At 35.4% G+C, this 26,978-nt stretch overlaps 1 protein-coding gene and 1 long non-coding RNA gene across 5 annotated transcripts; one reads left to right on the top strand and one right to left on the bottom strand.

Annotated features, from left to right (window-relative positions):
- The first annotated feature begins 3,442 nt into the window (after positions 1–3,442).
- On the top strand, positions 3,443–10,547 carry LOC105286243. Of its 4 annotated transcripts, none has more exons than XM_026969673.1 (2): positions 3,443–4,004; positions 4,151–10,547. In XM_026969673.1, exon 2 carries the CDS (start codon positions 4,860–4,862, stop codon positions 5,715–5,717), a length of 858 nt encoding a protein of 285 aa, XP_026825474.1. In that variant the 5' UTR covers positions 3,443–4,004; positions 4,151–4,859; the 3' UTR covers positions 5,718–10,547. The 4 variants fall into 3 exon arrangements, with proteins under 4 accessions (XP_026825474.1, XP_026825475.1, XP_026825473.1 ...); XM_026969672.1 differs by having other exon boundaries at positions 3,443–4,021; XM_026969675.1 differs by lacking the exon at positions 3,443–4,004 and having other exon boundaries at positions 4,064–4,537; positions 4,748–10,547.
- Positions 10,548–25,752: 15,205 nt separating this feature from the next.
- On the bottom strand, positions 25,753–26,262 carry LOC105286233. The gene is made up of 2 exons (XR_003406534.1): positions 25,970–26,262; positions 25,753–25,910 (listed from the first exon to the last, which is right to left on the bottom strand). It is a non-coding gene; the product is annotated as an uncharacterized LOC105286233 (long non-coding RNA).
- Positions 26,263–26,978: the final 716 nt, after the last annotated feature.

Below are 26,978 nucleotides of genomic sequence, written 5' to 3'. Positions count from 1 at the left end.
AATCCCGACACATTCCATTTTACTCTTGTTATAATTTAAACTTAACGACTTAAATTCTATGTTATGTTTTATTAAGATCATCACCCCCCCTGCTTTTGTGTCCCTAACTCCTACTGCTCGATCCTGCCTAACTATATTAAAACCTGCTAGGTTAATATTATCCCTAACCCCTAGTTTCCGTAATAATACATGATGGGATATAGGTCCTCTTAGAGACAGGATTCAATATTACACACGTGGTTCTTATTAGAAGGTTCTCGCAGAGAGAGTGACTTGACTTTATTCAAAATCACGCATAGATTAGCAGAACAACATATAGAAAGGAAACCACATTAGATTATAGGCGCGTTCACACAATAACATAATGAATGTCTCTAGTTTTGCTTCATTAATGACTCACAATTACCAACAATACATATATCATAATCTAATAGTCTGTACTTCGTCTCATACTCTTTATCCTTACTCTTCCACCCTCTTGCATTCCATATTAAAACCTTAGTCTCAAGCATCCATAGAACTGTCTGAATCATCCATGAACATCGGCTCCTCAATTTCACCGTCTTCCGTTTCCATAGCTGTCCTTTTTTCTGTCGATTCCCCTAAGTCTCCTCTTTCCTTCCTCTTCCTATTCTCTGCACGAAGTCCAATCTTCCATTCTTGCTTCTCTTTTAACGCTTGTTTCCTTTTATTCTCCCTAAATGCCTCTTCCTTTGCCATTTCCTCTTGCAAAAATGTCAAAATTTTAGTTTTCATCCTTTTATTTGCAAACATCGTCAAAAATCTTTCCCATTCTGTCTCCTCTTCCCTTAATGTAACCCTTGACCCTTCTTCTCGAATGACCGAAGGGTATACTTGCCTACTTATCTCCTTCTCCCTGCTGTCACTTCCTTTCCTTTCTTCACGGTTCTCCTTCCAGCCGCCATTACAATACCTGCATCTCCTTTCCTCTCTGTCGTCACCGGGTACAACTATTCCTGTAACTCTAATCCCAACTCTATCTGCATAAGTTCCTTCGTTATCATTTACCTTGTCTATTATCCGATAAACACCCTCACTTCTGGATCCTTGTACTTCTCTTCTGGCCTCTTCTCCCGTTATATTCTTTTCCGCCTTCACCTTCTTAATAGCACAGTTCTCCGTATAAACCCGACATATTCTTGCCGTCGCTCTATGGTTCCCTCCACAATTTACACATCTAAAAGCCTTTGTACATTCGCCATGATAACCTTCACCACACACAGTACAAATCTTCCTATTTCTACACTCACCCTTATAATGACCAAACTTATAACAATTGTAACACCTCCTCTATGTATGGCCGCAAAATCAGTCTTGATAATCCCTCGTAAATACTAACCCTTTCAGGGATACTCTCCCCCTCTATTGTAACTATCACATTGCGTAATTGTAAAGGCACACCCTTCCTTGATACCATTCTTTCCACTTTGACCAACCTGAGACCCTCGTCAATTGCCTCAACCAGTTCACGTAGCGACAAATTCCAATCACGTATAACTCCTTTGCGCCTTGCCGTTTTATCCCTTACCAAATATTGCACGTTTCTACCTTCCCCTTTACTCTCCATCTGGGACTTAAGTATTAAGTTAGCTTGACTGGCATTTTGAAACCAAACTTCCGACGACTTGTGTCGCGTAGATGCGTGCATACATAAAGCGATTTTCGTCATGCATGACAGCTGGACTGGTCTATTCGGACACATACACGCTCACGTACGCACACGTATAAATTTCATTCTCCATTGCCCATTCGATCGGTCACTCTCTCGTATTCTCTCGTTATTTGTAGAACAAAAGACATACTCGAATTCGACAGTCTCGAACGGTTGTTAGCATCACCAAGGAATCGTCAATAAACAGATTTCCAAGGAACAGTTCAGTTCATCTTGAGCCTTTAAGGAGTACATGTTGAGAGTACGTGTCCGAATAAGTCGTTATCCAGAGTCAAGGCTCCAGGCGTTGTCGCACACCAGTCCGCAGGTGATACAGGGCGAAGGCCCCTAAGCTCTATAATTACCACGAAGAATACGATCTCAACTGACCGAGAAAAAGACAGTTGCTGTATTGATACACAATAAATGTACGTGATACGAAACTACAGCGTGGATATGAAATATTATTGACGCTGCTATACCACAACTTGAATGCCTTACTAACTATTCTTAACGGCTTAATACTGTCCTTCCTGAACTCTGCCACGATTCTAACCGCATTGCTGTTCTTAGTACTAGTAAAACTTCCCACTTTTAATATTGCCACTAAACAAACCTCTCCTTCTGACTCTGTCGGTAAAAACGTTTTGTACATCTTACCTGTTCCTTTAGTCCTACTACTCTTGCTTTCCTCACACCAAACCTTTCCCTGTTTTAACAAACTCTCTTTCCAGCGCTCTCCTCGACTTTTGTCCTGCTCTGTCCCGCTTAATGATATCTATCATCGCATTTGAGCTCTCTGTCGCCCTAGCGCCATTCTTTTTCTTGTCTCTATCTGAGGGAATGCCGTTTTTCGCCTTATCTAAACCATCGCTCTTTGTGTTTTTACCCGAGTCCCCTTTCCTAACCGATTCCGTTTTGTTCTTTCCCGTACCTTTCGCGTCATTTCCCCCTCCCAATCCTCTCCCGATCCCCCTCATCGCGACCGATTCCCGGAGGAAAAACCTCTCAAACACCTCCTCCGGGACCGCCGCTCCCTCCAACCTCTTCTGAAATTCCCTTGAGTAACCCTCCTAACCCTTTTCCCCTCCCGAAATCCTTCCTTTTCCTTATCCTCCCCTTCCCTAACCTATCTACCGATCCAATCCACCTACCTGCTTCCGCATCTGTACCTATCCTACCACTCACTCTTTTCTCCTTCTTTTTCTCGTCTCCAACCACCTGAGTCCCTAAAAAGAGCCGATTAAAGCACCCCTGGAAGCTATCCAACCTGAGAAAACTCGTTCTCACTCACTCCGCCACACTCACACCCATAGACGTATAATATATAGACCGCTCATTCGACTTGGAAAGGCGTCACAGATTGAAAAGAGTTAGCATGCTTTGGATCACCATTCTGTCTTTGTCTAACAATGCAGAGTGGGGATCCCTTCTCGACAGTTCTCTATGCTGTTTCCCCACTTGAAGGGAGGGCGTCTCTCCCACTACGCGTCGTTAGAAGAAGACAGAATGGTGATCGTACAGAGGCTTTCTCTTTCTATTCTGTGACGCGCTCTAACTGCGGGAGACATAGGACCGCGCGGTCTATATATTATACGTCTATGCTCACACTGCTCAGGGGGTCTATTACGTATCTCTTCACGGAGTGAAAATGCGAAAAGTGAGCAAATTCACTAGATGTTGACCAATCAAATTATAAATATTCTAGTAAATTTGCTCATTTTTCACATTTTCACTCCGTGAAGAGATACGTAATAGACCCCCAGGTCGCAATCGGAAGTCAGAAAATTGTGTTTATAAAGTTGAGGTTATTTTGACCCTATCGGCAATTTCATCACATTTATTTTGATATAATATAAACTGGTCTCTCTCTGCTCTAAGAAACCAGGCGACATCGGTGATATAGAAGTGCTTCCGTGTACAGAGCATAATCACGTTCACTGATTGACCCTATCGGGACAACATAACCTCAACTTTATAAACACAATTTTCTGGTCCGGTTCGGACCGTTGTGCGAGACGGATCGGAGCTAGAGAGCGTTGTTCGGTACAGGTTGTGCAGAGGCGGTGTATTTAGAAAAAGAGAGTGAGAGTTGGTGCAAAGAGGACTATATTTAGAGCATTTCTCATTGTCTTTTTGAGAGATTGATTAGAAATGTCCGCGGTTCCCTCGATCGGACGGGGGGACAGATTTACCCGTACGAGAAAAAAGTAGGAAGAGTTGACGGAGGAAGAGGTAAAGGACAAAGCGATATGTCAGATGTGAGGAACAGGAAGAAATGTTCAGAAGTACAGAACATCGAGGATGAAGGGAGTTACCCAGCAAACACAAAGTAACAGTAATATACATGTTAGTTATAATTTCCCACTCATTAATATAAATACAACATAACATACGTGTTATGTAACAATTACATTGTTGAGTGGGAAATTATAACTAACATGTATATTATTGTTACTTTGTGTTTGCTGGGTACAGATAAGTCCGGAGATTCAGGAAGTTTGAGGAGCGAAGAGATGGTCCAGAAGAAGACGACGATTTCGAGGGCTCAGGAAGAACACAAAAAATCACATGGGTCCCGGGAAGAGGACATGGAAGTGGCGGATACAGAACTGGACGGCAATGTTATGTTAGAGATGAGTCAAGCGTTAGTTAGCGAGATAAGGGGACATAATGGTGCGGAGTTGTTAGCTAATGATAACATGGCGACAAATAGCGATAGGATCAGAGATAGATCAACAACAGACTGTTATGTTGTTATTGACGGGACCTTGAGGAACGTTCTGGACGTTGATGCGCAAACGTTAGATAGGTTGTATGGGCTATTCAGCATATATAGATATTCAGCAGATAAACAAAAGGAAGGTAACGTAAAAATTAAACTTAAAATATCGTCAGAACATGCGGCTTCGAATAAAATATTGTCATGGTGTAGTAAGAATCATGTCGTTCCTAGCAATGTGGAAATGTTAAAGTTTAATTTAGCACTTCTCACATTTAACAAAGTAAAAGAGGCGAAAGAGTGTTTAGTTAAGGTAAATTTATTGGATGATAAATGGCTTGTTGGAATTATAGATAAGAGAATGTTATCTGCAAGGGTGTAATCGCCGATTGGCCTTACGATATTCCGGAACTATGGAAAAGCATAGTGGACAAGGACAAGGACGATATTATTAAAATCGAAAGGATGAAGAGGAGGATCTGGGACAAGCAAACAAATAAGTACACATCACAATTTACTGATAACTTTATTGTTACCATTAGAGGTACTACTCTAAAGGATAAGATCACTATTTTTGAGAATTTACATATTATGTTGCGTGTGAGGCCATACGTGGAACCGGTGGTTCAGTGCTATAACTGTTTTATGTTTGGGCGCATTAAGGCTCACTGCAAGAGGGCCGTTAAATGCATAATTTGTGGAAATAAAGCTCATGGAGTTTGTAACGATCGATTAAATTGTATCGATTGCGGAGGAGAACATAAATCCACGGATAGAAGTTGTCCAGTTTTCCAGAAGAACAAGGAATTGAAGGTTATTATGGCTCATAATAACATTTCTTTTATAGATGCTGAAAAGCTAGTGTTTGGTGGTAAACACGACGAGTCAAGCATGCGATATGATAGATATACGAATCTTAATGCCTGGCCGGTATTAGGTCTATCCAAGAGAAATAAGCGGAGTATACAGGAGGAAAAGTCTGATTCGGTACGTAAAACTCGGATAGTAAACTACAATAACAGATTCGACCGGAGGAATACAATAAATGAAAGAGAAAATGTACGACATAGGAAAGAAAGAGACAGCGTAGAAAAAAGAAGACAGGAGTTTTTAGGTTACAATAAAAGATTTAACGGTCGGGAAGAGGAGATCTCCAAAGACAGGTTTGGCTTACTTTTACAACAAAATGATATTAGTAATACTTCGGATAAAAATTATAACACGGAAAGAAGAGAGAATTATGTTGAATCTCATGAAGGATATAATTGGGTTATGGATATTGAAAACATTATCTCGTCTTTGAAAGATACAAGCAGGGAGTGATTCTCAAGCATGATCTGTCGAAACTTATGTTAAAATATAGTGTGCCTGTAGGCTATCGTGGAGAGGAGGAAACAGTGTTTGACAGGGATGAAGATTACAGGGAGGAAGAAAGAAGAAGGAAAATGCGTAAAAGCGAGGAAGAATTAACTCGGATAAAAAATTTGACGGCTGGTATAAGGAGTGACTTCAGGGGGAAAGAAAGCGATTGATAAAACATCATATTTCATATTTAAGTAATGACGAACATTTTGTTGTGGAATACTAGTGGCATTAGGAGTAAGAAAGCGGAATTGTTGCATACTATATCCCCTTATGATATAGTAGTTATAACTGAAATTAAGGTCGGTAGTGATAGTATTATGTATTTCCCCGGGTATAAAACGTACAAGTCCAACAATTTAAACAATATAGGTATTGTGGCTATTTTGGTAAAACATGATATTGAATTTGAAATAATTAAGGACTTAAAGATACACTCTGATAATTTTGATGTTATCGGTATCAGGATAGTAAACACCACGAGAGTGTTTAACTTGATCGCGGTGTATAGAAAGTCTTACGGACGCGAAAAAATATTGACATGGGATGAATTGCTTGATTTTAGTGATGCGGAAGAGGATACAATTATTCTTGGGGATTTCAACGATCATCACACTACGTGGAATTGCGATAAAACAGATAAGAATGGAGAGAAATTATTTACGGCTATGTATGATGAGGGTTACATTGTCTTAAATAGTGATACTAAATCTCAACTGAATTATTATAATCAGGTCGCTTCAAACATTGATTTGGTTTTTGCCAACAATGATTTAGCAGGTTTACTGGATTACAATCAGCTTTCAGACACGTGGGGATTGGATCATTATCCTATAGAAATTTTATTTGATATAGAGGTGGAACCTTACAGAAAATTAACCAATAGAGTTACAAATAGGAATACGGATTGATCTTGTTACTATAACGAAGTGGAAAAGAACATTAAATCATTAAGAGAGGTGCGGAATGATTTTAATGTTAGTGCCTTAAACGATAGGTATAACGATAGGCTTTTATAGATTGTATTCGAAAGGCAGCTCGGATTGCAACTGGCAAGGATAACAACAGCGATGTACAAACATCTGGATGTCGTAAAATATCTCGTCATAAAATGAGGCAGCCAGTACGATGGTGGGATGCATAGTGTGCAGCGGTTGTACAAGACAGAAAAGCAAAATTAAAAATATGGAAACGTTCACAGAGAATGGAAGATTTCATTGAGTTTAAAAGAGTCCGAGCAATCGCCCGAAGAACCATTAAAAGTAAGAAGAAGGAAGATTTCGATCGATTTTGTAATAGCATCAATAGGTACACTGATATGTCATACGTTTGGAATACAATGAGGGTATTCAAAAGGGTTCAAGCAAAAATTAATTGGAACAAATGGCAGCACAAGGATAGAATTATGGAAATAAGAAAAACAATAGAAACGTTAGCTCCGCCGTGGGTTGCTGAAGACAAGAAGCGATGTTACTATCAAGGTTGTCGTCATTACGAAGATATGGATAACTTGTTTGGTATGGAAGAATTGGATAGGGCACTTCAAATGATACGAAGGGATTCGGCTCCTGGTCTGGATGGCGTGGATTATACCATGCTGAAAAAGCTTCTGCCATCAGGAAAAAACATTATGTTAGATATCCCACACAGCACAAATGACTGTTTGCCGGCTGATAGTCGACATTTTTCAGTCAACTTTTTAAGTCGACATTTAGTCAACTATTTGTTGGATGGTTTATTGTCGACTTTAATTATAGACTGAAAGTCGACCTAACGTCGACTATTTTCGAAAGTCGACTTCTAATTGCCATAAAGTCAACTTATAAGTCCACTTTTGGCTGACTGATAGATGACTATAGTCGAGTCATTTGTTGACTATTAGCTGACTATAAGTTGACATTCAGCCTGACTTCGACTTTTTGAAGTCGACTTTAGACTTCTTTTGCCGACTGATAGTCAACTAACAGTCGACTTGGTGCTGTTTGGGATATTTAATAGTGTATGCTCCAGTGGTTTCTTTCCGAACAATTGGAGGAAATACCAAGTTATCTTCATCGATAAAGTAGGGAAAGATAAAGTTCGTCCTATTGCCTTGTCTTCTTGTGTAGGAAAGCTCATGGAATGAATGGTCAATGAGAGATTAATTTGGTGGCTGGAGAATTATAATAAACTTGATCCTATGCAGAATGGTTTTCGACGTGGGAGACATGTATGGAAAATCTAGCCAAGGTTGTATCGAATGTAAGAAGTGCCACTCTGGTCGGTGAATATTCTCTTGCAGCTTTTTGAGATGTGTCGTCTGCATACGATAATGTGGTTTTTGATATTTTGGCCGAGAAACTGAAGGCTGAAGAGTGTCCAACAGGCATTTATCATTTCATTGACAGATGGTTAGATAGTCGAACAACAACTTTTGTGATAAATAACTCAGAGACAGAAGTACGATACGTACATAAAGGGTTACCTTAGGGTGCGGTGCTAAGTGCCATTTTATATGCGCTGTATACTAATAAGTTAACGGTTAAAGTTGCTAATTTTGTTCGGGTTGTGCAATTTGCGGACGATATCGTCGTATATGCACAAAATATTACTAGGTTGGAAAACAAAATCAACCTTGAAGTGGCTGTGAGTACAATAGCGAAAAATTTAGAAAAGTTAGGGCTGAATTTAGCTCCTCAAAAACAAATCTAGTAGAGTTTCGCGGTCTGAATTCTGTGACAAGAGATTATATATTAGGGTCAAAAATGCGAAAATTTTCAATAGTCAGGAGGCTCGGTTTCTAGGAATTTGGCTCGACAATAAACTTACTTTTTATAAACATGCTATGGAGATTAGAGGTAGAGTAAACAAGGCCAACAATTTGATGCAGTATCTGAGTAATATTACCAGAGGAGTAGAAGTAAATACGGCTTTACTCTTGTATAAAAGTATAGGTCGTTCGGTGATGGACTATGATTTATTTATTTATAGTCCTCTTTCGGAAAACATTCAACTTCTGTTAGAGATAGGTCAGTTCCTGGGTATCCGGATGGCCCTTGGTTATAGAAAAAGTACACCTACCAATGTATTAATCGCGGAATCTAAACTGACGTTCTTGCGAGATAGGGCTGTAATGCATGCCAAAAAGTTTTGTGCGAAAGTTTATAAGTATGGTGAGAACGCCTTCAGGGATAGCTTAGATAATTTGAAAAATAAAGAAATGATTGCCAGATATAGGAATCCGTTATTTCATAAGAGTGTCTTATGCGAGGCATGGGAATACACATGCCGATTTCGTTCTAGACTAGGCAATAGAGAAACTACTTTTGAGATCTGGAAGATGGATTACAAATGTTTAACCGAGAAAATTGCGGTAGACTGCGAGATCGGTATAAGTGTTAAAAAACGAGGTATAAAGATAAAGACTGATTTGCATAAGTTTGATTATATGTACGCAATCTTTTGGAAATTTTTCAGAAATATTGCAAATGCTATGTTACATATGATATGTTTCAAACATATTACTAAAGTAGTGCATCTACTATATTTCTTTTTCAATATTACAGAACATATAAATGTGACAACAAACTTTTTCATCTTTCAAAATGATTTCAGAAATATTGCAAATACAATGTTATAAAAAAACATGATACAGGTACATTTCTGAAATTTTCAGATGCAAAGTTACAATTGAATTGCTAATGAAATATTTCTTTATCATTTCCAAACATTACACTATTTCAGCAATATTACGTGCCGAGTGAGTAGAGGAAAAGGTGATATCGCGGCCCCCTACTTGTAAGTTGGCCTCCCCATGATTTTCATATTTCTGATAACGCCATATGCGCCGCATCGTCATATGTGCTTCTCCTATGTACCATGTGACCAGGGAAACAATGGTACATTGAGTGAAGCAGTGGTGGTGCTCGTATCGGGCATTCCTGTCATAACGCGCAGAGCGAAAGTTTATTGTCCCGTCGGAAAAAAATCATTTCTCAGAAGTCTAGAGAATTCCGAGACTTTTATGGTTATATATCTTCGCCAAAAGGTACATGAAATCGATATTTTCGAGTCCGTTCGATTAATGTTCAATAGTTTTAATTATAAATAAAAAATTTCCGAAGCAATGTAAGTTGACATGTTGGCCCCCCATGATGGAATGTAATTTGGCCCCGGGGCCATATTGACATCATTTCACCTCGAGAAAAACTTATTTTGAATATTCTTTATTTAACTCATATATTTTAATGTAGGACATTGTGTAATTTAGCATGAACGTTGTACAATACAAAGTACCAATGCGATCAACACAATTTGCTCACAATTCACTTAGGGAAATATGGACTGTTAAACGATTGAAACTGGTGAGGATCCTGATGATGCAGTATGCATGTTTTGCCAGGAACGTTATTCCATGGACCAACACGGCGAAATTTGGATACAATGTCTTATTTGTCGTTCATGGGCACACAGCGAATGCACATCGTGCGAAAAAGCGGAATATGTGTGCAATTTTTGTTCGTAAATGATAAAACTGAGAAGATTATATATTGTTTCATTTATTCTATAATGTTTATGCATTAGTTTTTAAGCACTGTTATGAAAAGAATTCGTTTTTTTGTAATTTTTGATGGGGGCCATATTACCCTCACTTTTTCCAAACGTCATAAAATGATATGCTTCAGAAATATATGTTCTATATAATGCAATTGTTTTTTCTTTGGTTCCACCTTTTAGCAGACACAAACTGAATAGTCTACCTTCATTTTAAGCAAAAGTTTAGATCAATTAAAGTTACAGTTCAGATTTTATGAAGAAAAAACAAACTGGGGGGCCACGATACCACCCTTTCCTCTATTCATGTGAGATATTGATGTGAAAGTTTTGTATTTTGTAGGCTTCTATTCTGTACTGAATATCAGAACAATAGTGATTCTTAAATTTTATTTTGTCCCAGCTCTATTTACACGGTAGCTAAATACTAACTTTGCGACGCTGTCACGAGATTCAAATATTGTGTTTTGTCATTCTGACAGTATATTTTATTACTGTAAACAGTGCAACGTGCAAATAGACAAATACACGATGCCTATACACGATGTTATTACACGATGCGTCAAACGTATAATACATCCTTCACAATGGTTGTGTACGCAGAACATTAAGCGCAGCAGAGAATCATCGCGAAAACGGATGAAGTTAGAAATATGAAATTTTATATATAGTTTATCCCTAAAAAAAAGAAAAAATATATACGCCAAGTACATAAAAACACCCAACTTGTCAAAACTCAAAACTAAATATGAATAATTAGTATTACATAATTTCTTTTTATATGTTTTATGATCAATTATTTTGTATGCTAACACATCGTTCCGATGCAATTTGTAATAAGTTTTATTAAGAATAATCTTTTGATTTTTATATAATGTAAATTATTTTTATATATTTTATACTTTTTTCTGTTTCGCTAACAAAATTTCTCTATGTGATTTATAATATTTTTTATTATAACTTTAACAATATAACTTTACTTTAAAATAAATAATTTTTACGAGTTTTATAATTTTATGCAATGAATGTGGTAGCACTCGATGTTATGCAGTGAAATTCGTGGTATTGGTGCAGTCAATCCCTTTCTCACTAACTAATATTTAAATTAAATAATTTATAACACTACAGCAAAGTATTATATTTATAGTACGCCTAGTATAGTACTACCTATAATCTCTGTCTCTTTCTTTCGCTTTCTTTCTCTCGCTCGCTCGCTCGTTAAGAAATTAAAACGTGTATGTGTGAACGCACCTTGAGGGACAAAATCGCTTTGAATGTGTTTGTGCGAGCATACGTACGTGAGTGGTCTGAATTCCATGAAAACCGGAACGTCGCAATTTTAACATAACAATTGCAATATCTCAGGATTGACTGCACCAATTTTATTCGAATTGATCGCGTTCGAAAGTACTGCAGTGCTGTCAAGCCGCTATTTCTCATGCGGCTATTTATTTTTTTGGCTATTTATGTACTTGGCGTCGCGACGCTACCGCGTCGCTTGATAATCTCTTTATGATGATTTAACATTTGTCTTCTGTTGCGTTTATGTTGGCGACACATTGATCGCGATCCTTTGTCGAGATTCGCATAGAATATTATTCTATCTTCGCAGGTAACACTGTATTTATATTAATTGTCCTTGTTACCTTAAAACACATGGTAAGTTCGTATCGTGTAGTATGTTTTGTCAGTTCTCCAACGTATCTCATTGTCTACAGGTACCTTTCCGTATGCAGACATTATCATCTCGAGGTAAATATTATTAAACGTCACTTATTTTACAGATACACAAGTATACAGGTAGCTTTTCTCTTATATGTCTCATGCTTTGATATGATTTCTTTCACATGCATTTATCTATGATAAGCTTGACGGATATTAATCTGTTACGTTCTCATTGAATAGTTATTCAAGTCTATTTTTAGAGATCCAAGCAAACGAATATTAAGTTTAAAAAGTTTTATATCATACTATTACAGTTTTACTATTACACTTTTCATTATTCCAACTACGATTGGAAAACAATCCATACCATTTGATATGAACAACTGATATTCCACGTTTTGCCTATGAATAAAACAAAGACTTATAATTTGACAATGTAACTTGTAGACAATTGGAAGATGACAAAAGATTTCCTGTCTAATCAGCTACACAATTATGCAGTCGACACTACATACCTACTGACAAAATCTAACAATTTGACTTCAAGAGTCGTATTATCTTACATGTTCCGCAAACGATTTTAAATAACTATTATCGTCTTTTGTTACAACAATTTTATTTTCCTTTCATCATGGAGCGATACATATGCAATTGCAATATTTTTTACAACTAGACAACTATGTCTAGTTGTAAAAAATATACTGATTAAGGAAGTGTTTGAGACATGGGAAGCGCTCGTATGTGATCATTTAAGAGTGGAACATATCAAGTGGAACGTACCCTAAGTTATTATAACATTTTTCGTATCCTACTACTGTCAAATCCTCCAGTGTTTGAAACATGGCAAGCGCTCATATGTGATCATTTGAGAGTGGAACATATCACGCCATGTTCCCGTAATCTAGTAACTAGAAGATAATGTATCAAAGCTGCAGAATTTGTTCTGGTCAATGATAAGCATTTATGTGAAGAAATTACAGCAAGTATATTCGCAGGTACCAAGTACGCTTATCCAATGCGACATTGTATATAATATGATACTCTCATACATTAACTGAACGTTGAGGAGAAAACAGCAATAAAAAATCATAAGAAAAATGTTATAATAACTTATGAAACAAAATTAAAAGAGTAAAAAAGAGTACTGGATCGATTTTCCGGATGGTTACTTATAAGGTGATAACGCAAATGTCTCTTGCGAGAACGTCACGCCTGGCCTGGCCATCTATCGGTCGCTTGGTGAATCAGAGGCGGGAATCACACACACTTGTGTTGATTTTTGTCTCTTGTTCCATAATCGAGTACATTGAAACGTATGATGTAAAAATAATTAATACTCGCAAATTAAGTAGAAATTACTATTTTTTCTATATTAATTATATAATTTCGAATCAATTTAATAAGACACATTTTTCGTTTCTGTGAAAACGTGCAAAATATGTTTTTAAAATTTAGGTCTAAAAACGGTTTCTATTTAAACCGTTTCTTAAATGGTACTTTATGTTTCTTAGACATTAGATACGTCTAAGAAACATATATTAGGCTAACATGTGCTGCCTGGGAATATTCATGATGTTGGTTAGCAGTTTGGAAAATAACAAACAACAAATAATGAAACAACAGAAGGAAAAGTCAGGTACAGCTACCTTTGTCAGAACATATTTCATGTGTTTCATGATAAGAATTGTTATTAATGTGATTTCATAAATGTACTTAAGTGTATTACACGCATGTTTTATAGAATCAGTTAATATGAAACGCTATGTAATAGATAGTGTTAATAACATTGTTATCAATCAAAAATAAGGTATCGTACAGATGTATAAACTTTCTTTGATTTTGTTTTTCGTAGCGCCTTTCTGAATAGTCCAGTATAATGACCACGCTCGACGACATTAGTCTTAGCGAGAAAATAAAGCGGCAGCTGACAAAAGTGGAACGTTTGGAAACAGAAATCGCTTCGACTATTATTCATGGTCAGTTTACACGATCCAAAATATTTTTTAAGCGGGATGATGAGGGATGCCATACAAAGTTGATCGATTTTGAAACAATAAAGTACGACTCGCTGTCAATCGATTTTGGCCGTATTTTCCTCACTAATCTACCTAATGAAGATAATGTATCAAAGCTGCAGAATTTGTTCTGGTCAATGATAAGCATTTATGTGAAGAAATTACAGCAAGTATATTCGCAGGTGCCAAGTACGCTTATCCAATGCGACATTGTATACAACATGATACTCTCATACATTAACTGAACGTTGAGGAGCAACAGCAATAAAAAATCATTAAACGATTCTGCACATGCTTAATAACATCGACAGTTTTGATTGTAACGTTTTTGACCACGTTTAGTTTACTTTTGTAAATCGAGATTTAATGTTTTAAGTTTAAGAGAACAAGTACAAACATTCTTTATTGACTGCATTCTTGCTAAGATGTATCCATGACGTGAAATTTAGTAGTTTTTACAGTCTCGTTTAATAGTTGTGTGTTTCAAAATATAAGTGTCTATAAAATTATGTTCAGATTAAGCGAAGGTAACATTTATGTAGAATGTTTTCTAACACCGAACAAGAAACGTTCGTCCAATGTTTTCAAAAAGTGTTGATTTATTCTGCATTCTGTAAATAACACATTTAAAAATTTTTTCTGATGTATAGTAAAATTACAACAGAATTTTAAGTAGACCGTACAATTTGTCAGAATTGTTGAAATGTAACAATTGATAAAATCTGAAATTGTAAGAAAAATATAATAAATATGTAATCATCGTGAGTAAACCATTAATTAATTCGTGTTGTTGAGTAATATAGTTATTCATGTTTACGAAGTCGTCACAAGATTCAAATATTGTATTTTATCGCCAGTAATTTTACTAATGTAGCAGAGAATCATTTAGCGCGAAAACGGATGAACTTAGAGACATGAAATTTTATATATAGTTCCTGCCTGCACTATACGTGCAAGAGACATTCTATTTTGGTCGCAAAGTCACAGAAAAATATGATACGTCTTTCGCACGTTGCCACGACGTAACGTACAAAATAATGTAATTATCTGCCTGTTGGAAGACAGAAACTTTTTGTGGTTTTGTGATTGATACTTCAAAACTAAATTGCAAATAAATTTATGTTATTCTTAATATGAAATTAAATTTGACACGTAATTGTTACGTCGCAAAGACGTAGCGTAGAATAATATATTCAATATATGTAAATGTAAAAGTTAATATTAGTCTCAGTATCATAGAAGTTATATAAATGATCGTCTGGTTTTGAAACGTTATTGATTTTTACTGTGTTATATATGTAAATACTTGACAGACAAATAATGCATGATTATACTTAACAGAAATTTAAATGGACATATATTTTACTAACAAGTAACACTACCAAGTGCCACTCGCCGATTTTCTTGAAACTTTGCACACACGTAGTACATCGAAAAACATTAGACACGTGTCTTTTTATTTGTGCTAACAACGCATTTTAAGGTTAGAAAACGCATTCAAAAATTTAAACACTCTATAGCACAATGGTAACTAACGCTACTCCTGAGCGTTATTCTCTTACAGCTTTTACGACATTACTCTATTATGATTTCATTGTCTGAATGCTTGGCATTAATTTTACGAGATTCGGAATGGCAGATTCAAAATCGCGGACCGAAATCGCAGAATTTTCAAAAATTTTATTCAAAGTCAGTTTCAAAGAAGTGTTTTAGACCCGTGATTACGATTTTGGTAACAGTTATATCAATCTAGAGGAATTTGTCAAACTACTATTAACATTGTAAACAGTGACCTTGAAAATTCTGCGATTTCGGTCCGCGATTTTGAATCTGCCATTCCGAATCTCGTAAAATTAATGCCAAACATTCAGACAATGGCTGCGTTCGACAGAAAAAGCTGCTTTGCAACCGTTGTAAAAATCGTGAATCTGATTGGCGTATGCGCTTAATTTTGATTGAATCTAAAAGCATACGCAAATCATATTCACGAATTTTACAACGGTTGCAAAGCAGCTTTTTCTGCCGAACGCAGCCATTGTCTGAATGTTTGGCATTAATTTTACGAGATTCGGAATGGCAGATTCAAAATCGCGGACCGAAATCGCAGAATTTTCAAAAATTTTATTCAAAGTCAGTTTTGAAGAAGTGTTTTAGACCCGTGATTACGATTATGGTAACAGTTATATCAATCTAAAGGTGGAGGATGAAAAATGGCAAATTCAATATGGTGCATCCAAAATGGCGGACCCAAATTCCAATTGTTTTAAATTAGTTTCAAAGACCATTTTTGTGGTGGTTTTCGAGGTGACTGTTTACAATATTAATAGTAGTTTGACAAAATTTCAAATTTCATAAACCTGTCTTCAGCAGATTAAATTGCTTAAAACGTTAACTTGATTTGTTTGTTTCCGTCATTTGAAATATTGTCAAACTACTATTAACATTGTAAACAGTGACTCGAAAACCACTACAAAAATGGTCTTTGAAACTAATTTAAAACAATTGGAATTTGGGTCCGCCATTTTGGATGCACCATATTGAATTTGCCATTTTTCATCCTCCACCTCTAGATATGATATAACTGTTACCAAATCGTAATCACGGGTCTAAAACACTTCTTCGAAACTGACTTTGAATAAAATTTTGAAAATTCTGCGATTTCAGTCCGCGATTTTGAATCTGCCATTCCGAATCTCGTAAAATTAATGCCAAACATTCAGACAATGGCTGCGTTCGGCAGAAAAAGCTGCTTTGCAACCGTTGTAAAATTCGTGAATATGATTTGCGTATGCTTTTAGATTCAATCAAAATTAAGCGCATACGCCAATCAGATTCACGATTTTTACAACGGTTGCAAAGCAGCTTTTTCTGTCGAACGCAGCCATTGTCTGAATGTTTGGCATTAATTTTACGAGATTCGGAATGGCAGATTCAAAATCGCGGACCGAAATCGCAGAATTTTCAAGGTCACTGTTTACAATGTTAATAGTAGTTTGACAAATTCCTCTAGATTGATATAACTGTTACCAAAATCGTAATCACGGGTCTAAAACACTTCTTTGAAACTGACTTTGAATAAAATTTTTGAAAATTCTGCGATTTCGGTCCGCGATTTTGAATCTGCCATTCCGAATCTCGTAAAATTAATGCCAAGCATTCAGACAATGAAATCATAATAGAGTAATGTCGTAAAAGCTGTAAGAGAATAACGCTCAGGAGTAGCGTTAGTTACCATTGTGCTATAGAGTGTTAAATTTTTGAATGCGTTTTCTAACCTTAAAATGCGTTGTTAGCACAAATAAAAAGACACGTGTCTAATGTTTTTCGATGTACTACGTGTGTGCAAAGTTTCAAGAAAATCGGCGAGTGGCACTTGGGTAGTGTTACTTGTTAGTAAAATATATGTCCATTTAAATTTCTGTTAAGTATAATCATGCATTATTTGTCTGTCAAGTATTTTACATATATAACACAGTAAAAATCAATTAACGTTTCAAAACCAGACGATCATTTATATAACTTCTATGATACTGAGACTAATATTAACTTTTACATTTACATATATTGAATATATTATTCTACGCTACGTCTTTGCGACGTAACAATTACGTGTCAAATTTAATTTCATATTAAGAATAACATAAATTTATTTGCAATTTAGTTTTGAAGTATCAATCACAAAACCACAAAAAGTTTTCTGTCTTCCAACAGGCAGATAATTACATTATTTTGTACGTTACGTCGTGGCAACGTGCGAAAGACGTATCATATTTTTCTGTGACTTTGCGACCAAAATAGAATGTCTCTTGCACGTATAGTGCAGGCAGGGAACTATATATAAAATTTCATGTCTCTAAGTTCATCCGTTTCGCGCTAAATGATTCTCTGCTACATTAGTAAAATTACTGGCGATAAAATACAATATTTGAATCTTGTGACGACTTCGTAAACATGAATAACTATATTACTCAACAACACGAATTAATTAATGGTTTACTCACGATGATTACATATTTATTATATTTTTCTTACAATTTCAGATTTTATCAATTGTTACATTTCAACAATTCTGACAAATTGTACGGTCTACTTAAAATTCTGTTGTAATTTTACTATACATCAGAAAAAATTTTTAAATGTGTTTATTTACAGAATGCAGAATAAATCAACACTTTTTGAAAACATTGGACGAACGTTTCTTGTTCGGTGTTAGAAAACATTCTACATAAATGTTACCTTCGCTTAATCTGAACATAATTTTATAGACACTTATATTTTGAAACACACAACTATTAAACGAGACTGTAAAAACTACTAAATTTCACGTCATGGATACATCTTAGCAAGAATGCAGTCAATAAAGAATGTTGTACTTGTTCTCTTAAACTTAAAACATTAAATCTCGATTTACAAAAGTAAACTAAACGTGGTCAAAAACGTTTACAATCAAACTGTCGATGTTATTAAGCATGTGCAGAATCGTTTAATGATTTTTTTATTGCTGTTGCTCCTCAACGTTCAGTTAATGTATGAGAGTATCATGTTGTATACAATGTCGCATTGGATAAGCGTACTTGGCACCTGCGAATATACTTGCTGTAATTTCTTCACATAAATGCTTATCATTGACCAGAACAAATTCTGCAGCTTTGATACATTATCTTCATTAGGTAGATTAGTGAGGAAAATACGGCCAAAATCGATTGACAGCGAGTCGTACTTTATTGTTTCAAAATCGATCAACTTTGTATGGCATCCCTCATCATCCCGCTTAAAAAATATTTTGGATCGTGTAAACTGACCATGATAATAGTCGAAGCGATTTCTGTTTCCAAACGTTCCACTTTTGTCAGCTGCCGCTTTATTTTCTCGCTAAGACTAATGTCGTCGAGCGTGGTCATTATACTGGACTATTCAGAAAGGCGCTACGAAAAACAAAATCAAAGAAAGTTTATACATCTGTACGATACCTTATTTTTGATTGATAACAATGTTATTAACACTATCTATTACATAGCGTTTCATATTAACTGATTCTATAAAACATGCGTGTAATACACTTAAGTACATTTATGAAATCACATTAATAAAATTCTTATCATGAAACACATGAAATATGTTCTGACAAAGGTAGCTGTACCTGACTTTTCCTTCTGTTGTTTCATTATTTGTTGTTTGTTATTTTCCAAACTGCTAACCAACATCATGAATATTCCCAGGCAGCACATGTTAGCCTAATATATGTTTCTTAGACGTATCTAATGTCTAAGAAACATAAAGTACCATTTAAGAAACGGTTTAAATAGAAACCGTTTTTAGACCTAAATTTTAAAAACATATTTTGCACGTTTTCACAGAAACGAAAAATGTGTCTTATTAAATTGATTCGAAATTATATAATTAATATAGAAAAAATAGTAATTTCTACTTAATTTGCGAGTATTAATTATTTTTACATCATACGTTTCAATGTACTCGATTATGGAACAAGAGACAAAAATCAACACAAGTGTGTGTGATTCCCGCCTCTGATTCACCAAGCGACCGATAGATGGCCAGGCCAGGCGTGACGTTCTCGCAAGAGACATTTGCGTTATCACCTTATAAGTAACCATCCGGAAAATCGATCCAGTACTCTTTTTTACTCTTTTAATTTTGTTTCATAAGTTATTATAACATTTTTCTTATGATTTTTTATTGCTGTTTTCTCCTCAACGTTCAGTTAATGTATGAGAGTATCATATTATATACAATGTCGCATTGGATAAGCGTACTTGGTACCTGCGAATATACTTGCTGTAATTTCTTCACATAAATGCTTATCATTGACCAGAACAAATTCTGCAGCTTTGATACATTATCTTCTAGTTACTAGATTACGGGAACATGGCGTGATATGTTCCACTCTCAAATGATCACATATGAGCGCTTGCCATGTTTCAAACACTGGAGGATTTGACAGTAGTAGGATACGAAAAATGTTATAATAACTTAGGGTACGTTCCACTTGATATGTTCCACTCTTAAATGATCACATACGAGCGCTTCCCATGTCTCAAACACTTCCTTAATCAGTATATTTTTTACAACTAGACATAGTTGTCTAGTTGTAAAAAATATTGCAATTGCATATGTATCGCTCCATGATGAAAGGAAAATAAAATTGTTGTAACAAAAGACGATAATAGTTATTTAAAATCGTTTGCGGAACATGTAAGATAATACGACTCTTGAAGTCAAATTGTTAGATTTTGTCAGTAGGTATGTAGTGTCGACTGCATAATTGTGTAGCTGATTAGACAGGAAATCTTTTGTCATCTTCCAATTGTCTACAAGTTACATTGTCAAATTATAAGTCTTTGTTTTATTCATAGGCAAAACGTGGAATATCAGTTGTTCATATCAAATGGTATGGATTGTTTTCCAATCGTAGTTGGAATAATGAAAAGTGTAATAGTAAAACTGTAATAGTATGATATAAAACTTTTTAAACTTAATATTCGTTTGCTTGGATCTCTAAAAATAGACTTGAATAACTATTCAATGAGAACGTAACAGATTAATATCCGTCAAGCTTATCATAGATAAATGCATGTGAAAGAAATCATATCAAAGCATGAGACATATAAGAGAAAAGCTACCTGTATACTTGTGTATCTGTAAAATAAGTGACGTTTAATAATATTTACCTCGAGATGATAATGTCTGCATACGGAAAGGTACCTGTAGACAATGAGATACGTTGGAGAACTGACAAAACATACACGATACGAACTTACCATGTGTTTTAAGGTAACAAGGACAATTAATATAAATACAGTGTTACCTGCGAAGATAGAATAATATTCTATGCGAATCTCGACAAAGGATCGCGATCAATGTGTCGCCAACATAAACGCAACAGAAGACAAATGTTAAATCATCATAAAGAGATTATCAAGCGACGCGGTAGCGTCGCGACGCCAAGTACATAAATAGCCAAAAAAATAAATAGCCGCATGAGAAATAGCGGCTTGACAGCACTGCAGTACTTTCGAACGCGATCAATTCGAATAAAATTGGTGCAGTCAATCCTGAGATATTGCAATTGTTATGTTAAAATTGCGACGTTCCGGTTTTCATGGAATTCAGACCACTCACGTACGTATGCTCGCAAACACATTCAAAGCGATTTTGTCCCTCAAGGTGCGTTCACACATACACGTTTTAATTTCTTAACGAGCGAGCGAGCGAGAGAAAGAAAGCGAAAGAAAGAGACAGAGATTATAGGTAGTACTATACTAGGCGTACTATAAATATAATACTTTGCTGTAGTGTTATAAATTATTTAATTTAAATATTAGTTAGTGAGAAAGGGATTGACTGCACCAATACCACGAATTTCACTGCATAACATCGAGTGCTACCACATTCATTGCATAAAATTATAAAACTCGTAAAAATTATTTATTTTAAAGTAAAGTTATATTGTTAAAGTTATAATAAAAATATTATAAATCACATAGAGAAATTTTGTTAGCGAAACAGAAAAAAGTATAAAATATATAAAAATAATTTACATTATATAAAAATCAAAAGATTATTCTTAATAAAACTTATTACAAATTGCATCGGAACGATGTGTTAGCATACAAAATAATTGATCATAAAACATATAAAAAGAAATTATGTAATACTAATTATTCATATTTAGTTTTGAGTTTTGACAAGTTGGGTGTTTTTATGTACTTGGCGTATATATTTTTTCTTTTTTTTAGGGATAAACTATATATAAAATTTCATATTTCTAACTTCATCCGTTTTCGCGATGATTCTCTGCTGCGCTTAATGTTCTGCGTACACAACCATTGTGAAGGATGTATTATACGTTTGACGCATCGTGTAATAACATCGTGTATAGGCATCGTGTATTTGTCTATTTGCACGTTGCACTGTTTACAGTAATAAAATATACTGTCAGAATGACAAAACACAATATTTGAATCTCGTGACAGCGTCGCAAAGTTAGTATTTAGCTACCGTGTAAATAGAGCTGGGACAAAATAAAATTTAAGAATCACTATTGTTCTGATATTCAGTACAGAATAGAAGCCTACAAAATACAAAACTTTCACATCAATATCTCACATGAATAGAGGAAAGGGTGGTATCGTGGCCCCCAGTTTGTTTTTTTCTTCATAAATCTGAACTGTAACTTTAATTGATCTAAACTTTTGCTTAAAATGAAGGTAGACTATTCAGTTTGTGTCTGCTAAAAGGTGGAACCAAAGAAAAAACAATTGCATTATATAGAACATATATTTCTGAAGCATATCATTTTATGACGTTTGGAAAAAGTGAGGGTAATATGGCCCCATCAAAAATTACAAAAAACGAATTCTTTTCATAACAGTGCTTAAAAACTAATGCATAAACATTATAGAATAAATGAAACAATATATAATCTTCTCAGTTTTATCATTTACGAACAAAAATTGCACACATATTCCGCTTTTTCGCACGATGTGCATTCGCTGTGTGCCCATGAACGACAAATAAGACATTGTATCCAAATTTCGCCGTGTTGGTCCATGGAATAACGTTCCTGGCAAAACATGCATACTGCATCATCAGGATCCTCACCAGTTTCAATCGTTTAACAGTCCATATTTCCCTAAGTGAATTGTGAGCAAATTGTGTTGATCGCATTGGTACTTTGTATTGTACAACGTTCATGCTAAATTACACAATGTCCTACATTAAAATATATGAGTTAAATAAAGAATATTCAAAATAAGTTTTTCTCGAGGTGAAATGATGTCAATATGGCCCCGGGGCCAAATTACATTCCATCATGGGGGCCAACATGTCAACTTACATTGCTTCGGAAATTTTTTATTTATAATTAAAACTATTGAACATTAATCGAACGGACTCGAAAATATCGATTTCATGTACCTTTTGGCGAAGATATATAACCATAAAAGTCTCGGAATTCTCTAGACTTCTGAGAAATGATTTTTTTCCGACGGGACAATAAACTTTCGCTCTGCGCGTTATGACAGGAATGCCCGATACGAGCACCACCACTGCTTCACTCAATGTACCATTGTTTCCCTGGTCACATGGTACATAGGAGAAGCACATATGACGATGCGGCGCATATGGCGTTATCAGAAATATGAAAATCATGGGGAGGCCAACTTACAAGTAGGGGGCCGCGATATCACCTTTTCCTCTACTCACTCGGCACGTAATATTGCTGAAATAGTGTAATGTTTGGAAATGATAAAGAAATATTTCATTAGCAATTCAATTGTAACTTTGCATCTGAAAATTTCAGAAATGTACCTGTATCATGTTTTTTTATAACATTGTATTTGCAATATTTCTGAAATCATTTTGAAAGATGAAAAAGTTTGTTGTCACATTTATATGTTCTGTAATATTGAAAAAGAAATATAGTAGATGCACTACTTTAGTAATATGTTTGAAACATATCATATGTAACATAGCATTTGCAATATTTCTGAAAAATTTCCAAAAGATTGCGTACATATAATCAAACTTATGCAAATCAGTCTTTATCTTTATACCGTTTTTTAACACTTATACCGATCTCGCAGTCTACCGCAATTTTCTCGGTTAAACATTTGTAATCCATCTTCCAGATCTCAAAAGTAGTTTCTCTATTGCCTAGTCTAGAACGAAATCGGCATGTGTATTCCCATGCCTCGCATAAGACACTCTTATGAAATAACGGATTCCTATATCTGGCAATCATTTCTTTATTTTTCAAATTATCTAAGCTATCCCTGAAGGCGTTCTCACCATACTTATAAACTTTCGCACAAAACTTTTTGGCATGCATTACAGCCCTATCTCGCAAGAACGTCAGTTTAGATTCCGCGATTAATACATTGGTAGGTGTACTTTTTCTATAACCAAGGGCCATCCGGATACCCAGGAACTGACCTATCTCTAACAGAAGTTGAATGTTTTCCGAAAGAGGACTATAAATAAATAAATCATAGTCCATCACCGAACGACCTATACTTTTATACAAGAGTAAAGCCGTATTTACTTCTACTCCTCTGGTAATATTACTCAGATACTGCATCAAATTGTTGGCCTTGTTTACTCTACCTCTAATCTCCATAGCATGTTTATAAAAAGTAAGTTTATTGTCGAGCCAAATTCCTAGAAACCGAGCCTCCTGACTATTGAAAATTTTCGCATTTTTGACCCTAATATATAATCTCTTGTCACAGAATTCAGACCGCGAAACTCTACTAGATTTGTTTTTGAGGAGCTAAATTCAGCCCTAACTTTTCTAAATTTTTCGCTATTGTACTCACAGCCACTTCAAGGTTGATTTTGTTTTCCAACCTAGTAATATTTTGTGCATATACGACGATATCGTCCGCAAATTGCACAACCCGAACAAAATTAGCAACTTTAACCGTTAACTTATTAGTATACAGCGCATATAAAATGGCACTTAGCACCGCACCCTAAGGTAACCCTTTATGTACGTATCGTACTTCTGTCTCTGAGTTATTTATCACAAAAGTTGTTGTTCGACTATCTAACCATCTGTCAATGAAATGATAAATGCCTGTTGGACACTCTTCAGCCTTCAGTTTCTCGGCCAAAATATCAAAAACCACATTATCGTATGCAGACGACACATCTCAAAAAGCTGCAAGAGAATATTCACCGACCAGAGTGGCACTTCTTACATTCGATACAACCTTGGCTAGATTTTCCATACATGTCTCCCACGTCGAAAACCATTCTGCATAGGATCAAGTTTATTATAATTCTCCAGCCACCAAATTAATCTCTCATTGACCATTCATTCCATGAGCTTTCCTACACAAGAAGACAAGGCAATAGGACGAACTTTATCTTTCCTACTTTATCGATGAAGATAACTTGGTATTTCCTCCAATTGTTCGGAAAGAAACCACTGGAGCATACACTATTAAATATCCAAACAGCACCAAGTCGACTGTTAGTTGACTATCAGTCGGCAAAAGAAGTCTAAAGTCGACTTCAAAAAGTCGAAGTCAGGCTGAATGTCAACTTATAGTCAGCTAATAGTCAACAAATGACTCGACTATAGTCATCTATCAGTCAGCCAAAAGTGGACTTATAAGTTGACTTTATGGCAATTAGAAGTCGACTTTCGAAAATAGTCGACGTTAGGTCGACTTTCAGTCTATAATTAAAGTCGACAATAAACCATCCAACAAATAGTTGACTAAATGTCGACTTAAAAAGTTGACTGAAAATGTCGACTATCAGCCGGCAAACAGTCATTTGTGCTGTGTGGGATATCTAACATAATGTTTTTTCCTGATGGCAGAAGCTTTTTCAGCATGGTATAATCCACGCCATCCAGACCAGGAGCCGAATCCCTTCGTATCATTTGAAGTGCCCTATCCAATTCTTCCATACCAAACAAGTTATCCATATCTTCGTAATGACGACAACCTTGATAGTAACATCGCTTCTTGTCTTCAGCAACCCACGGCGGAGCTAACGTTTCTATTGTTTTTTCTTATTTCCATAATTCTATCCTTGTGCTGCCATTTGTTCCAATTAATTTTTGCTTGAACCCTTTTGAATACCCTCATTGTATTCCAAACGTATGACATATCAGTGTACCTATTGATGCTATTACAAAATCGATCGAAATCTTCCTTCTTCTTACTTTTAATGGTTCTTCGGGCGATTGCTCGGACTCTTTTAAACTCAATGAAATCTTCCATTCTCTGTGAACGTTTCCATATTTTTAATTTTGCTTTTCTGTCTTGTACAACCGCTGCACACTATGCATCCCACCATCGTACTGGCTGCCTCATTTTATGACGAGATATTTTACGACATCCAGATGTTTGTACATCGCTGTTGTTATCCTTGCCAGTTGCAATCCGAGCTGCCTTTCGAATACAATCTATAAAAGCCTATCGTTATACCTATCGTTTAAGGCACTAACATTAAATCATTCCGCACCTCTCTTAATGATTTAATGTTCTTTTCCACTTCGTTATAGTAACAAGATCAATCCGTATTCCTATTTGTAACTCTATTGGTTAATTTTCTGTAAGGTTCCACCTCTATATCAAATAAAATTTCTATAGGATAATGATCCAATCCCACGTGTCTGAAAGCTGATTGTAATCCAGTAAACCTGCTAAATCATTGTTGGCAAAAACCAAATCAATGTTTGAAGCGACCTGATTATAATAATTCAGTTGAGATTTAGTATCACTATTTAAGACAATGTAACCCTCATCATACATAGCCGTAAATAATTTATTTTAAAGTTATAATAAAAAATATTATAAATCACATAGAGAAATTTTGTTAGCGAAACAAAAAGTATAAAATATATAAAAATAATTTACATATATAAAAATCAAAAGATTATTCTTAATAAAACTTATTACAAATTGCATCGGAACGATGTGTTAGCATACAAAATAATTGATCAAAAACATATAAAAAGAATTATGTAATACTACATTATTCATATTTAGTTTGAGTTTTGACAAGTTGGGTGTTTTATGTACTTGCGTATATATTTTTTCTTTTTTAGGATAAACTATATATAAAAATTTCATATTTCTAACTTCATCCGTTTTTCGCGATGATTCTCTGCTGCGCTTAATGTTCTGCGTACACAACCATTGTGAAGGAGTATTATACGTTATGTACGCATCGTTGTTAAATAACATCGTGTATTTAGGGCATCTGTGTATTTGTCTATTTGCACGTTGCACTGTTTACAGTAATAAAATATACTGTCAGAATGACAAAAACACAATATTTGAATCTCGTGACAAGCGTCGCAAAGTTTAGTATTTAGCTACCGTGTAAATAGAGCTGGGGACAAAAATTAAAATTTAAGAATCCACTATTGTTCTGATATTCAGTACAGAATAGAAAAAAAGCCTTTTAACCAAAAAAATTTAACAAAAAAAAAAAAAAACTTTTAAAATTCCCCCCCCCCTTTGTGGTG

Source organism: Ooceraea biroi, chromosome 5, assembly GCF_003672135.1.
Source record: "Ooceraea biroi isolate clonal line C1 chromosome 5, Obir_v5.4, whole genome shotgun sequence".
NCBI lineage: Eukaryota > Metazoa > Arthropoda > Insecta > Hymenoptera > Formicidae > Ooceraea > Ooceraea biroi.
The sequence above is the reverse complement of the archived record's forward strand: the minus strand, read 5'-3'. Positions and strand labels throughout refer to the sequence as shown.

Excerpts from the sequence above, each read along its gene's own strand:
- LOC105286243 (XM_026969673.1), top strand. The coding sequence starts at position 4,860 with ATGAAGAGGAGGATCTGGGACAAGCAAACAAATAAGTACACATCACAA.